Genomic DNA, 15175 nt, shown 5'->3' with positions numbered 1-15175 from the left:
TTTTTCTGTTTTAAAATTTGTGTTTAATGTAATTCTCACTGAGATTTCATTCAACACTGAAGAAATATGAAGCTTTAAACATAAGAATAGTTTTTAAAAGGGCTTAGCATACTACCAAAGCTCACTTTCAAATTGTACTAGCCATTAAAATACTTAACTCTATGTACAATACAGCTTTTCAGAATCAGGCATACATGCATAAACATATATGGTTGTATTGCTATGGTTTTGCCCTTATTTTAATTCACATTCATAGCTCTTTATAACAGCGACATGTGTACAGCTCCATAAATATATACTAATGCATAGTGAGACATGGTGGGGGAGAAATCTTGAGGAGAAAGGTAGGGGGTGGTTGGAGTAGGTGCTTTCATCAATGGCCAGGAGCTACAGAGCCACAGAATCAAAAGTACCATTTGGCGCTGAGCATCCCCAGTAAAGGTCGGGGGGAAATAATCTGATGCCTCAGGAGAGGAGAAGCATTGGAGAATGCAGGTAGATGACAGACTTGTTATTATTCTCCCTTTGAGTTCTACACCACGTGCATATACCTCCTGCAGTGATTTAGTTGGGGGCAGGTAATACCATTTAGTGTTAAAACTTGTTTCTCTGAGCAGCAGCAGATAGGCACAGAGATCTCACCTTGAAAGAGAAAATGAATCTTTTACAGTAATCACTCCTAATCAGAAGAGAAAAAGTAAAAGCATAGCCTCTGAAAGATAGAAATGAGGGGTCTTAGAAGTAAATTTCAGATGCTTTCAGAATTGTTTAAAACTCAGATGAAACTGGATTTTCTGAGTGTCGGGGTCTGTGTCTCCCACCAGTGGCCTTGTGCTTGTATTTCCAGGCTTGCCCCATCTGTTAACATAGGTCTATATGAAGGGCACCACAAATGCATATATACACGTTGGTTTGACTTTATTTGCAGCAGGTATTTTTTATTTCTTTTAATGGTCTTTCGAAACTCTTAAGTAATTGTCAGGTGAGACCCTGAGATTCCCAAATTGCCTACTTGGGATATTAATTAAAATGGGAAAAATTCCGAGGGGAAAAATAACGAGGAAGTGTAACTGAAAATAGCAGCGGTGTTTTAATCTGTGAGCATAATTGTTAACAACACATGAATCCATGGCATCCATCTAGAGTGATGGGATCCTAAAGCTTTTAACTACCTGCTAGGAGCAGCAGACACCAATGACAGGAAGAGCACATTACGTAAATGTGTTGTCATTTTTTTCAAATGACAGAGGTAATTGGAAGCACTAATTTTGCACTTTTCTTTCTTAATTGTCATATTATATGAATGTTTATCACTTAATTTTAGAGTTTACTGATAAAAAGTGGTAATTTTGAGCTTTTTCTTTCTAATATTTTTGGACACCTCTGTACTAAGGGAGTTTCCTGCGAAACCTGGGACAAAATGTGTTCTGACATTACTTCTTTTGTGCGCAGCTCTCTGTGCGGAGAGAACAACTGAATTGTCTGGGTGCGGTTTCCAGATACTAAAACTCTGCTAAAAAGGCACAAAGACTCAGCCCTGTTTGTTTTCAGTAAGATGGATGTCTGAATTGGAGATAGTACTTTCCAAGTTGTATTACAAAGGAGTTGGAAATGGTTATTTTGTTTGGATTACCAAATACATAAATGTATTGTCTTAGAAAAATGACTAGTCTTTGGATATGAGGGAAGATTATATACTTTTTGAAGCCATTTGCCTCCTTTCTGTGTAAATAACCCACAACCATGTGTGTCCAGCAGTTGACTGTGAAGGGGACTTATGTAATAAAACCTTCAACAGTTTTGGTTCAAAGAAGTATTCATCTGTGTTTGTCTTCTGCTAGGAATTTGATCCCGAAGAATTTTACTACCTACTGGAAGCAGCAGAGGGCCATGCAAAAGAAGGACAGGGTATTAAAACTGACATTCCCAGGTACATCATTAGCCAGCTGGGGCTCAATAAGGATCCTCTGGAAGGTGAGTACCTTGGTTGGGCTGACCTTTCACTTGCTTTTGCACTGTGAACTCATAGGAGAACTTGTGAGAAATCTATTTTTCCCTCGAGTTTTGGCTCTGTCTATTGCAAAGCCAAATTTGGGGACCAACCGTGATTCAAAGTCCTGAGGAGCAAGTGAACATGCCCCACTTTGCATTTACCTAGAGTATGGGGGCGGGCTTGAAATGCTAGTGGCCTATCAGCTTGGCAATGCCTTCCAGGGAAGGGCTTCGTCTTCAGTCTTCTTGGAGTATTTTTCTTTTCTTGCAAAACTCAGTTGAGTTCTTCTCAAGGGTGCTTTTAATTTTGAAAATGTTGCTAGAGAAATTAATTATAATTGATATAAAAGTGACATGTACATTTATAGTAATTTGGGAGTAAGGTAACTAATGATAGATTACTTTAAGTCAGGTACAATGCTAATAGATGGATTTGTTTCTTTGTTTGTTTGTTTGTTTGTTTGTTTTGCTGACTTGTCCCAAAAAGGTCATAATTATAGAAGAAAGCCAATGCAGGAAAATGTTTCTTAAAGCTTATATAAGGATTTATGGTTGATTCAAATGAAAAAAACAGGTCTAATGCTATTAAATACAAAGAAGAGGAAGCACCCTCTTGGTGATTTTTTTAAAGTCTAATATTGGAAAATAACTCCTCCCCTTCCTTTTCCTGCTCTTTATTGTTTGCAATAGTCATTTAAAACATTTAGGTTATGTACTGCCTAAAAAGGCTCAAAAACTGATCATAGACTCCTTCATTCAAAATTGTCTTCCTGGTTCATTAAATAGAATTTGCAAACAGTGTTTGTCTTGCTAAATTGTTTATAATGATGGTAACTGTTAGCACAGAAATTTTTCCATCTGCAGCCAGGGAACCTGCTGCTCTCTGCCCTGGTCTCTTATTCCCCCTGCTTTGTTTGCACGTATGGCCATCGGATCTTTGCTTCCGGGGAAATGATGCATGCATTCCTGGGAGATAATGCCAGAAAAATTCATACTGCACTGAAAGCAATACCACAACAGATTCAGCACTTATCAGAGGCTGGTGGCTGCTTTTCTGAAAAGTTCCCTGGGGAGAGATTTTCCCCCATGGCTTGTAAATTACCATCTTTACCTTTTTGAATCACGAGTCTTCAGAAATGGTTTAAATCAATGAAATAAATAAAAAGGGCAGATGTTTAATGGTATTTAGATGAATTTTAAAAATCTCTTCAGGCATTACAAAATGATGCCTCAGGTTCCTGCTTCAAAAGCTGACTCTTGGTTCCATTCCATTACTACCCACTGCTTACACATAATATGTATTTCCCAGATAATAGTTATTTAGCAGAAATTCTATTTAAAACAGAACCATTTTTTAATTTGTTTTCTTATGAAAATAATTGGAGTGGGGGAGGCTGTCAAAGTGTATTACAGTGATACTTCACGCTGGAAGAGTTAGTTTGTGTCAGCCCTGAAGTGCCCAGTGAGTGAGCCCTTCACAGCTTCCATACCTGCCCAGTAAATACCGCTGCAGGCTCACGTGGTGGGTGAATAACCTGAGGCCCACTGACGTACCTTCCTAGAGTCTAAAATAATTACTAGTGGTCTTTGACAGGTTTTGATTTTCTTGATTCATCTGTGAGGATAGTTTTTAATCCATTTATCACTTAAGGTGTGATTATTACAAACACAGATCTACATTTTCTCCTCCCTCCCCTTGTCTCTGTCGGCACTAACATACCTAAAGCCTGACCTTTGAAGGTCAGGAGTGAGGGTCTGGAGTGGGACTGCCCAGGACTGCACCCTGGCGGCCAGCTTTGCAGGCCGTGTGACCTTGACCATGCTATTGATGAGCCTGTTTGTGCCTCAGTGTTCTTTTCATAAAAGTGGAGTAATAGTGATCCCTATTCAAAGGGTTGTTTTCAGGGTCCTATGAGTTTCTCTCTGTACCCAAGATGTAGCAATGCTTAATAAATGTGAGGTGCTGTTACCATTTTATTTAAACAGTATTAACCCCACCCCCTACCCTTTTCTTGAAAACCCCTCCAAACTGAATACATTTTGATTCGGCTTCTTGTTTATAAATCTGAAGTGCTGGCCACAGAGGATGTTGACGGCATTTGAATGACACTAAGAAACCATACACTGTGTACTGAGCTCATTTTTATTCTTGAATTTTCCCCACAGGTAAACTGGGGAAGTAAGTATCAGTCTTCAGTTATTGTTGAATCTGGAGTTTATTTTTATTCGAAGACAACACTCCCTTGTTTTGCTTCATATGTAATCTCTCCCCAAAGTGGTGATTGTATTTATAAGAACTTGAATACATGAAATAAGAGCCTAAGAAATTTTAGATGCATACAAGAATATATAACTAAAAACCATAACTTTTATTATACATGTTCTTTTTCAAGTTGAGAAGTACTAGAAAGTACAAATTACCGGTGATCCTGCCCTATCAAAGTTTTGAGAAAATTCTTTTATTTTTTTTAATAAAACATGTTTTTTATGTATAAAAAATCAAAATGAACAGAAAAATGAATTAGATTTGAGTCTTCAAGAATGTATTCCAGTGTGGGTTGAATAATTAGATGCCCTTATCTCTTTTAACTAGACACCCAGTGTGATACTTAAGCTGGTGTCAAGCACGTGGCGCCCAGCCCAGGATTGACTACATGATAAATTCAACAATATTAAATAACCATCAACATCCAGTGAGCTCTTAATTTTTGTTGGTCAGCATGCTAAGAGCTTCACATGCATTATCGTAAATAATACTCATAAAAAGCTCTAAAAGATGTTGCCCTCTTACAGGGTAGGAACCTGAGGTTAGAATGTCACTAGTAAGTGCTGATAGTGATGGTAACCCTTTTTTCTTTTCCAAACCCCTCTTAAGCACTGCTATTACTTCCTTTCTGACAAATGGCAAATTCTTAGTGCACTCAGCAGGCTATGACTCAGTGGATGTGAAGGAAGTGGATGTGAAGGGATGTTCTCTGCAGGTTGAGAATCATCTCTGAGCTGTAGTGAGTGCTTCTTTGGTACCTGTCAGAGCCTGGGAAGACTTGCCTCCCTTGGATGTCTGATTATAAGCACTGTCGTTGACCCTCCCCAAACTGGTTCTGAGCTGTAGTGATTGTGTTAGCCAGTGAATCCTGCTAGCTAGAATAGAGGCCCAGCTCTATAGTACCTGTTTCTAGGTGTTCATAAGAAGTGAGGTTCCATGGGACTACATCAAGCTAAAAGTTTCTGCGCAGCAAAGGAAACCATCAACAAAATGAAAAGACAGCCCACTGAATGGGAGAACATATTGGCCAGTGATATATCTGATAAGGGGTTAATATCCAAATTTATAAAGCTCAACACCAAAAACATAAATAATCCAATTTTTTAAAATGGACAAAGGACCTGGATAGACACTACTCCAAAGAGAACATACAGATAGCCAATAGGCATGTGAAAAGCTCTTCCCCACCCACCTTTCGCCCAAGCCCAGGCCCTCAGAGCAGCGCTTGTGGGTGTCAGTATTACTGGAGCCTTGGCTGAAGTCTCTCCAGGGCTGGGGGAGAGCTGTGACTCCAGATCAGAATGTGAGGTCATGGTCTGTGATTTAAGGTATTACATCTAGAATCTTGAAATGTACATGTAGTCTCTAGTGGAAAAATCAAGGCTCTGATTATTTTGTTTTTACTATGAAAATGTGATTTCTTTTGTTTGTAACGTATGGTGAAACATTGTGGTGGGAGGAGAGGAGATAGTTTGACCGCTAATGAGGGAAGCACCAAAGATCTCCATCATTAAAATGATGGCATGCCCCTCAGGAAGGAAGGGAGGGAAGAAGAGAGAAAGGGAGGACAGATGCTCAGTGTAACTAATCATCAGAGAAATTTGCAAATTAAAACCACAATGAGATAACACCTCAAACCTGTCAGAATGGCCATCACCAATAATCAATAAACAAGTGTCCTTGAGGGTGTGGAGAAAAGGGAAGCCTCGTGCACTGTTGGTGGGAATGCAGGCTGATGCAGTCACTGTGGAAAACAGTATGGAGTTACCTCAAGAAATTAAAAATGGATCTGCCTTATGACCCAGTGATTTCACTTATGGAAATATATTTGAAGAAACTGGAAACACTAATTCAAGAGAATATATGCACCCCTATGTTCATAGCAGCATTATTTTCAACAGCCAAGCTGTGGAAGCAGCCCAAGTGCCCATCAGCAGATGAGTGGATAAAAAAAGCTATGGTGCATCTACACGATGGAATACTACTGGGCCATAAAAAAACCTGGAAAGCTTACCATTGTGGCAGCATGGATGGACCTGGAAAGCGTTATGCTAAGTGAAATAAATCAGAGAAAGACAAGTATCATATGATTTCACTCATGTGTGGAATCTAATGAACAAAATAAACTAACAAACAAAATAGAAACAGACTCATAGATACAGAGAACAGATTGATAGCTGTGGGGGGTGGGGCTGGGTGGAAAAGGTGAAGGGATTAAGTAAAAAAAATAAATAAATAAATAAAACCTCAGAGACACACCTGACAGTATGGTGATTACCAGAGGGAAAGGGGTTGGGGAGGTTAAAAAGGAGTAAAGGGGAGATAAATGGTGATGGAAGGAGACTTGACTTGGGGTGGTGAATGCCCAATGCAATATACAGATGATAAAAATAAAGAAAGAAATGAGGTTCCAGGTAAGGCCTTGTAATGAACAATTTCTAAATGTCCGTTGTTGGCTCTTGCCATTTCGAATTTAAGATTTTTCCCATGGGTTCATTGGAGCACAGAGTAAATTTTCCTTTTTTTTTATATTGGAAAAATTATTTTTCCATTGTTTCACCGTGGTGCTTTTGTCTAATTGCAATTGCCCTATTTTTCTTAAACTTTGTTTTGTTTTGTTTTTTTTAATTAGAAATGGCTCAGTTGGGAAACTATAATAGCGGGACAGCAGAAACACCAGAAACAGATGAATCAGTGAGTGTAAGTATCTTTCCTCATGAAACATGATGATGGTTTTCTGTATATGACATCTGGAGATTTTAGCTGTGCTAATTAACTTTATTTGTTCAACAAATATTTATTGTGGATTCCATGTGCAAGACACTAGGCATAAAATTTTAGTCCCTCCCTTCCAAGAGAAAGGATCTTTGCCTCCATTAATGTGATACATTCATTCCTGGGAGATAATAAAATACAAAGAAACCAGGCAGGAACAATTAAGTGATAAACTTGAATAAGCTCTATGAAGAAAAAGGGCCATGTGCTAGTAAAACGTAACATGAAGAGATTTACATTAGTCTTGCCATTCCCAAAAGATCTCCCAGAGAAATGACACTTGAGCTTGAGATGTGAGATGTCACTAGGATATGAGGGGGCAAAGGGAACAATCCAGGCCCAGGGACCATCGTGGGCAAAGACACAAGGGAGCAGAGTGCATGTGAGGACTAAGAGCAAGGGACACTGCAGGGACTGGAGAGCTTGGTTAAAAACTGGACAGAGAGGTCCTTGTTCATCTTTGTCAGTTTTTTTCTTTCGAAGAACAATGGGAAGCTATTGAGCTTTGGAGGAAATATATGGGTACGTGGGGTAGAGGGGAGCACACAGGGAGATGACCGAATCTGAGTTACTGCTTGAAAAAATCCCCCTGATGGTGAGGGGAGCAGGCAGGGGTCACCAAGGGGAAGCCAGTGAAGAGGCTGATGCAGCAGCACAGGTGAGAGGTCCTGGGTGCTGCTGCTGTTCCCCCGAATTACGGATAGCAGAGGAAGAATCAGGATGGAGTAGGCGGGGGAGGTCAGGAAAGAGGGGCAGCTGTGTAGCCTGCAGATCCAGGCTCTGGAGTCACACTGCTATTTGTGACTTGAAACCAGATTTGAAACCCGGCTCTACCTCTTACTAACCCTGGACTCTCTTTGTGTATCAGTTTCTCTCTCTGTAGAACAGATGTAAGACAGTAAATGAAATAGCTTGTGTACAGTGATCACAACACCACATAGTAAATGCTAAGTAAATGGTAGCTGTTTTTGTTTGTTTTATTATACTTGTCATAATTATGAATGTGTTGAAACCGATGTACCTTTGAGACATCCAAGAAGAGCCATCAAACTAGCAGCTGTATGTAGGATGTGGTGTCTTCTGGCGCTTGGAGGAGGAGTTTTAGTTGGAGGTCTGGGTGACTTAGGAGTCATCCATTGGCATAAATGAGGTCACTCTTGGGTAGGGAAGACTTAATGAGACAAGCTGGTCCCAGTCTTGAGTTACATTTTCTGAGGTGGAGGATGGGCAGGTGATGACTAGATCAGGTCCTATAGCCAGAGGCCCAGGAGAGAGACAGGAGAGAGTTGGTTGTCTGAGTTGAGGAGGTCACGGCCCAGAGGCCAGGGCGTTGCGTAAGTTATGTGTAGACACTGAAGTTGCCCAGATGGTGAGAGAGTGCAAACAGAAAGAAAGTTGGGGAGCTGGGTACCCAGGTCTTCCAAAGGCAAGGGAATGACAGAGTCAGCTGATGACAGCACTGAATGGGGGAGGATGGGCTCCTTCCGAAGTTGTAGGAAAGGAGTTCCAGGCTCTGCAGGAGGAGCTCCGAGGCTGGCAGTGCCCTCTTGGTGTTAGGAAGACATGGGGTATGAGAAAAATGTTTTAAAAAGCACTTTATTTGTTCATGTCCTTTGAACCAAACTTTTTAAAGAGCTCTCTTTTGGAAAATTGTTCTCTAAACCATGCTAAGACTTATGGCAGTAAAGAGGGGCAGACATTCTGTGCTTGGGTGTCCCATGCATTGACGACTACCTTTTCCAAGCGATAAAGGCTGCCGCAGGAACAAAATAGCCATTCTCTGCTTGGGGACAGAGAAGCCACAGCACCCACCAGCTCATGGACAGCCACTCCAGCCCGTTCTTTTCTTTCCTGGCCAACTGAAACCGGAAGGAAGGTTTGGCTTCTGGGCTTCAGTCTCAGACTTTGAAAGACTAGGGTGAGACTAGCCTGAGCAGTTAATGGAGGTAAATTAAAACTGGGAATTCTCAAAAACTTGGTGCCTTCATCTTCTGGAAACGTGGGTTCACTGAAGCGACATTGCCGTGAAAAGTAGTTTATCAGCACTGCTCTGGAAAATTGATCTTTAGAGCTGTCCCCCAGGTTCTTTTGCTGGAATATGGCACTTCAACATATTGAACAGAGCATGTAATTAAAATATTATATACTTGGCTATTAAAATTGTGTTCTTGAATTCTCAACTATTTTTTAACCTCCATATTTTGTTTCCAGAGCTCTAATGCTTCCCTGAAACTTCGAAGGAAACCTCGGGAAAGTGATTTTGAAACAATTAAATTGATTAGCAATGGAGCCTATGGGTGAGTAATTCAAGAAAACTTTATTGTATTTTAACACACTAGAGTAATGTATTCTTCACTTTATCACATGCCAAGTAGATACTGCATAGGAACTTCAGCTTTCATTGCTCCTTCACTGATGTGAGTAACGTGTAGCCACAGTTGTTTGTACTGGGTGCTCCATCAGAAGACATATTAGGGGACCTGGGAGTTATTGTAGAAGATCAGAGAGGACGGCTTTAAAAGTAAAAATTTATAAGGAACGGAATTTTTTATGTATGCCTGCTTCTGCCTCTTTCATTCTGTCCTTTTGGGTTCAGAAGTAATTGTCTCTTGTTTGATACAGATACATGTGTATGTATGAATATATGTATAGATACATACACACATGTGCATCTAGATATATATGTACTGAATATATATATTAGTACCTCAATAAAATATTATGTATATCTGAACATGTGTAAGTTCATATACAGCATTCCTGCTTCGGAATTAGCCAGTACTTCTGTCCGACCAGTAGTCCAACCTAGTAGGGAAATAATAATATTTAAGTAGGAAGTCCAGTTGAAAATTAAGAGCAGTACATTTCTTTCAGTCTTTATATTTTACCAGGATTGTTGTTCATTGGAACTCTGTGTTATAATCTGATGACATCAGTGGTCCCTCTTCCTTAATCCATTTTTACAGACCTGTGACTTCCTTCTCATGGCAAAGGGTCAATACTGACGAGATTCTTCTAAGTTACTAATAAGTAGTTTAAAAGGGTAATTAATACACAAATTTTGGCCTGGTCCATTTTGGATGGCCCAGGAACTCTAGTTTAATTAAGTATTAATCCCAGTTCCATCTGCAGATGGAGAGCAGTAAACAGCACAATAGACATTTATTGGCATTTATCTCACGTGTGAGCAGATGTGATAAAAGTGATTTTGGTTGTGCCACAAGAGATGTTTCTCCTTAAAAATTTTTTTCTTACCTCTGATATTTTCCACACTATGAACTTAGTGAACAGCTTAAATATTTGTGAGTTATTCTGTGCTTCACTGATTTGCTTTCAGGATCATGTCAAATAGCATATTTCCTAAGATGGCTTATAAATGTTCTCTGATGGTTGTTTCCCCCACCCCCCAATATTTTCTTCAAGGATCTCAACGAAACATTCCTACTGAAGAAAAGTGTTCTAGCATGCAGTTATTTGTGGGTTTTGTTTGTTTACTATTTGTTTTTAGATCTTTCTAGCTTTGGAGACCCTCCGAGGATTTCTTTCTTCATTGGGGAGAAGACAGGACTTTGATTTAATGGGCCTGTGGATTTGAGCTCCGCTAGGTTTGATTGGCAGTGGAATTCGGGAGCAGGAGTATCTGTGGAGCCACATTTTTATAAAACGTGGGCCTAGATCTTAGCAGTATTTGGAGTTCTAATTGGTTGAATAAGCTCATTTGTAGTGCAATTAAACCACAGTATAGTAGATGAGGTATATCACACTTCAGGGAATGGTTGGGAATATACAAGAAGTTAAACAAGCTGTGAATCAGTAAACACCCAGGATGCAGGCCAAGTCATTAACGGGCTCGCAAGCTGCCTGCAGGAGCCCCTGCCAATCAACTAAAAGTTGGGTTTTTTTTTTCTCTTCTGCTCTTCTCAGATTTAATCCCTCATTACAGATTTTGACAGATTTCCTTAAAGTATTAATTATTTCTAATTTGAATTTGAATGGAGCTACACCCATTGGTCCACCCAGTCAAGGTGCTGATTGCAGGTTTATGTGAGCTGCTGAGCAAATGAATCCCTTGGTGGGCAGATGAACTGGAGCTGCTAGAGGCGTTCTTAGGTATCTCGGTGACAGTGTAGCGCTCACGGCAGTGACTCACAGTGACACTGATTTTGAAAATTGGTTCTGTTGGGAACGAACCCTCTCATTAGGAAGAGCTTCTTACCTGACATGCTAAAACATGTGGTTTTCTCAACTTCCTACTTAGTGACAATTCATGTTAGAAAGCCAATTTGCTAATTTGATAAGCATCTGATTTCCTTCTCTGTTCAACATGTTTCAGATGACTGACTGGAAGTGAAACATCCCTTCATGCCAATGTAGCACTTTGCAGAGAGCTAACACTTAGCGCTGTGAGCCAGGCTTGCTCTCATTTCTTTATCTGTGCTTTCTTCCCACACGAGCCCTGTGTGGCAGTTAGTATCATGGCCCTCAGATGTGGGCGAGAGGCACAGTCACAGACACCGATTCCACCCCGAGCTCTTTCCTGACGGGAAGTGCTCTTTTGCTATAACTTCTGGCCATGTTAATTAGGTCTTAGGTTGAGCACTTCCACTTGGATTTTTAAATTACAACTTGTAATGTTTTTAAAGTCAAAGCATAAAATTGACTAAAAATTCTGAAAAGTAAAATGATTAAACTCAAAAGGCACATTGTTTGTCCCCCACCTTGCTTTACTTTCTTGCCTTGATGCATGTTGCTCTCTGTTACCCGTCAAACGGCAGGAGATGGGCCAGCCGTCGGTGCCCCCGTTCCCGCAAATTCTCTCCTTGTAGTCTCCCCTCTCAGCTTTCCTCTACGACATGCACTCTCATTCCCAAATGCAGATTTGCTCACACAGATTCATGTATCGGGCTCTCAGACTCATACATAATTTTATAGGCATTAGACATTCACACTTCCGATAGGACTGATTTATTCTGCTCCAGATCCTGTCGGCGTCTGATTCCATCCCCTCTCCCCCGCCGCCCCCACACTTCAGCGCGAACCTCAGTTCCACACAGCGGGGAGTGAAACTTGGCCCTGAGACAACCACCAGGGCCTGGCGCTGCCCTGCTCCCTGTGTCACCTCCCACCCTTGAATTTTCCTATTTCACAGGGAGGTCGGTGTAGGAAAAAAGACAGAAAACAGCTTTTTCAAAGAAAACAACCCTGGGGGCCAGAAAGCGAAGAAATGTGGGCCTGAATCACTTCACTCCAGTTTTATAATCTAGGGAGGTGTACAGCTCTGCTTAACAGCATCAGATATCTGTCTTTTGGCTTCAGTGTGTCTGCCTCTCTTTGTTTTCTCTTTTTCAATCTCTCTCATGACTTAAGTAGATTTGGAGCATTAATTAACAGGAAAGGAGGAAAGGTGTATGTGAAAGGTAATTATTACTGAATAAACAAATGTCAGCATTAAGAATAATATTCCCAAAACAATACAAAAATGTAAAAACAAAGAACATGAGACAAATGAACAAAAATCCAGCTACAGCAAATTCTAATTAAGAAGTCTACCTGACTTTTGCAACTTGATCAAGATATGGGTGTCCTGAGGCAGAGATATCTCAAGCTACCTATAGGATTAATTTCGCTTGGTTTAGGTAAATTTCCCTAAGGGATTAACTGATTGTTTTAAGTACATCATAGCAAGGGAAAGCAGGAAGTGAAATCAAATTTGACTCGAATCAATGCACTCAAAACTCCGAGAATAAAGATTGGAGCAATTTTTGTGCAGTGCCACTGAAAACCGAGGCTGGGTGATGGTCGAATTGGGCCTCAGCCAACGTTCTCTTTCGTTCTATCATAAATTTGGGTGCAGCTCCGTTCTCTTCCTCTGCCTCTTGTTACTCTCAAACATATCGCTGAACAGTTATTTATGTAAAAAATGGTATGCTTGCTTGGAAATCAAAACAGTGACCTTCTGAGAGTCTAACAGACTCTAAGCTCATGATGTCTTGTGCCTGGGTCCTCAGCACTCAACCTGCTCAACATCCGCTAGTGAAGGAGAGATGGGAAGTGAGCTCTGCTCCAGTTACTCCTCAGAATAGGCCAGTGATAATATAAAGATACTATCTTCTAACATTTTGAATTCTAAATTTTATTAGACATAGATTCTCTATTTCAAAAATTCCTCTTCAGGACAATATTTGTTTACCAGTTCTTGTCTTGAAGGGAAGGCTGCATTATTTCCTGTGCTCCCATGTACTGTGCTGCTACCACATCTGAGTAGAAGCTCAAGTTTTCTTAAGATTTTGATTTTAACCAATCAGCAACTGAAAAAAAAATATATATAGTAAAAGCCTTTAATCTGATTTAGAAAGAATGAGTAGTTTGGTTGGTTAATTAAAAAGTTGGTCAAAGTAGGAAATCATTAAAAAGTTGTATGCACTTTAAACATTTTAATTTAACTTAAATATGTGTAAATTTACTAGTCTTTTGATGTAAGACCTTTTTAAGACAACTACTTAAATTATACTTGCAATACATTGTTTCTTTTTCCAATTTTAACTTTTTTAAAGGTGAAAAACTTGAAGCTATCTGAATGTAGGAATCGAGATTTTTTTATTTTCTTAAGGTTTGGAAATCATTTAACTCATACTAAAACAATAGGAATTATATTTAGTGACTCTCTTTCCAAAACATTCTGTTTAGTTTTCTTATAAACAGGAATTTTTTTTTTCATCTTCATGTTTTGTCAGTTTAAATATTTGTTTAAATTAGTTAATCATGATATCAAGCCTAGCCAGAAAACCAGGTGTGGAAATAAGCCCAGCTGGTGCGAGTCCAGGTTGGGGTGCATCCTGAAGCAGTTCTGGGCCACGTGGAAAACATTGAGCACCCAGTTGGCCAGCTGCTATGTCAGTGTGTTGTTGTATTGTGGGAATAACAGCACCAGGTTATTCCTTGACTTAGTTATGTAGAATGTGGTTGAGAGCTTTTTAATATAAAGTAAAGGAAGAAGTAGATGACCAAAGAAATGATGAGAGAAAAAGAGGAGTAAAGCAAAGCATTGTCTAAACAGATAACCCCCCGCAAAAAGGTGTAATTTTGTGAATGAAAGGAAAAGATGGATACAGAGAGAAGACAAAAGTAATGATACAAACTTGAAAGAAAAATGAATTCCCAGTTGAATACTCAAGGGGGAAATGTGAATATCAATTAAACTGAGATTGAATATACTTAAGATTTATGTGAGTGGACCACCCTTATGTATTGGTTCATCGGGAATACAGGGCATCTTAGTCCCCCTATATTCATTTCAAGGACAATGAAAATAAAGAGTGGAAAATGCATCTCACATCAGATAACCTCTTGTTTTAGGAGGCAGACCATTGGATCTATCTCACTGTAATTGATTGCTTTTTAGGTAAATTACTACTTATTTTATCATTGTATTTGTCATAGGGCAGCCTTATGTAACCTATTACACAATTCTAAGAACTGATGGCTCTTTAGGTAAATTGTTCCTTATATGAGCATTGCCTAACCAGAGAATTCTTCCACAATAATGGCAAGTGAGGAGTAACTAACGAGAAAAGGAGCCAGTCCAAGACACTTTTCTTGTTGCTCATCAATTCCTGGTAGAGTTTTAAGGCTCGTTCTCCTAATTATTCCTTTTCTCCACATCATTCAAATCCTCAGGGAGTCCAGTGTGTGGTCATGGAATCTGTGGAAGGTAAACTAGTCTCTTCTTTTTGGGTGAGGCCTTCAGCAGAGGTTCAGCACAGCCTACTCATTTTGCAATAAAGTTGCCTGACACCTGGCTGTGGATTGGATGGTGCAGAAGTCAGTGTGTTATCGACCCACTTTTGTGTTGGGAAATGCATTTCCTGTTGAACCAAGCACAGGTGTTACTCATGCCAAAGTTTATAGTGAGGAAATATACTATTCTTCGTTGTGGGACAGCCTCATATAACCTATTCCACACTTCTCATTTATCTGGAAATTTCATGGGTAATAATTACGCTCAAGTTGGAAGCCAACTACTCTAAGAAGCTATGGTCCTTTTGCAAATTCCAAGGTTATCATATAGAAAATATTTGCTTTAATCAGTGGAGAAAAATCTCTAAAATATATCTAATGTTAGAAAGGATTTTGCTCTCATTA

The 15175-nt window shown here is 39.8% G+C and overlaps 1 protein-coding gene across 7 annotated transcripts in view; it reads left to right on the top strand.

The window, feature by feature from the left end:
- The window catches only part of MAST4 (microtubule associated serine/threonine kinase family member 4), a 527976-nt gene that overhangs the window by 469710 nt on the left and 43091 nt on the right, over positions 1–15175 (top strand). For all 7 annotated transcript variants that reach the window (XM_045848314.1, XM_045848312.1, XM_045848311.1 and 4 more), the window contains 3 exons: positions 1842–1974; positions 6891–6958; positions 9245–9330. In XM_045848314.1, the coding sequence (XP_045704270.1) occupies positions 1842–1974; positions 6891–6958; positions 9245–9330 (287 nt within the window). The remainder of the gene's footprint in view (positions 1–1841; positions 1975–6890; positions 6959–9244; positions 9331–15175) is intronic.

Source organism: Phyllostomus hastatus, unplaced genomic scaffold (assembly GCF_019186645.2).
Source record: "Phyllostomus hastatus isolate PE091 unplaced genomic scaffold, TTU_PhHast_1.1 phas_contig_58, whole genome shotgun sequence".
Taxonomy (NCBI): Eukaryota; Metazoa; Chordata; class Mammalia; order Chiroptera; family Phyllostomidae; genus Phyllostomus; species Phyllostomus hastatus.
Note: the sequence above shows the minus strand (reverse complement) of the source record. Positions and strands in the feature narration are given on the sequence as shown.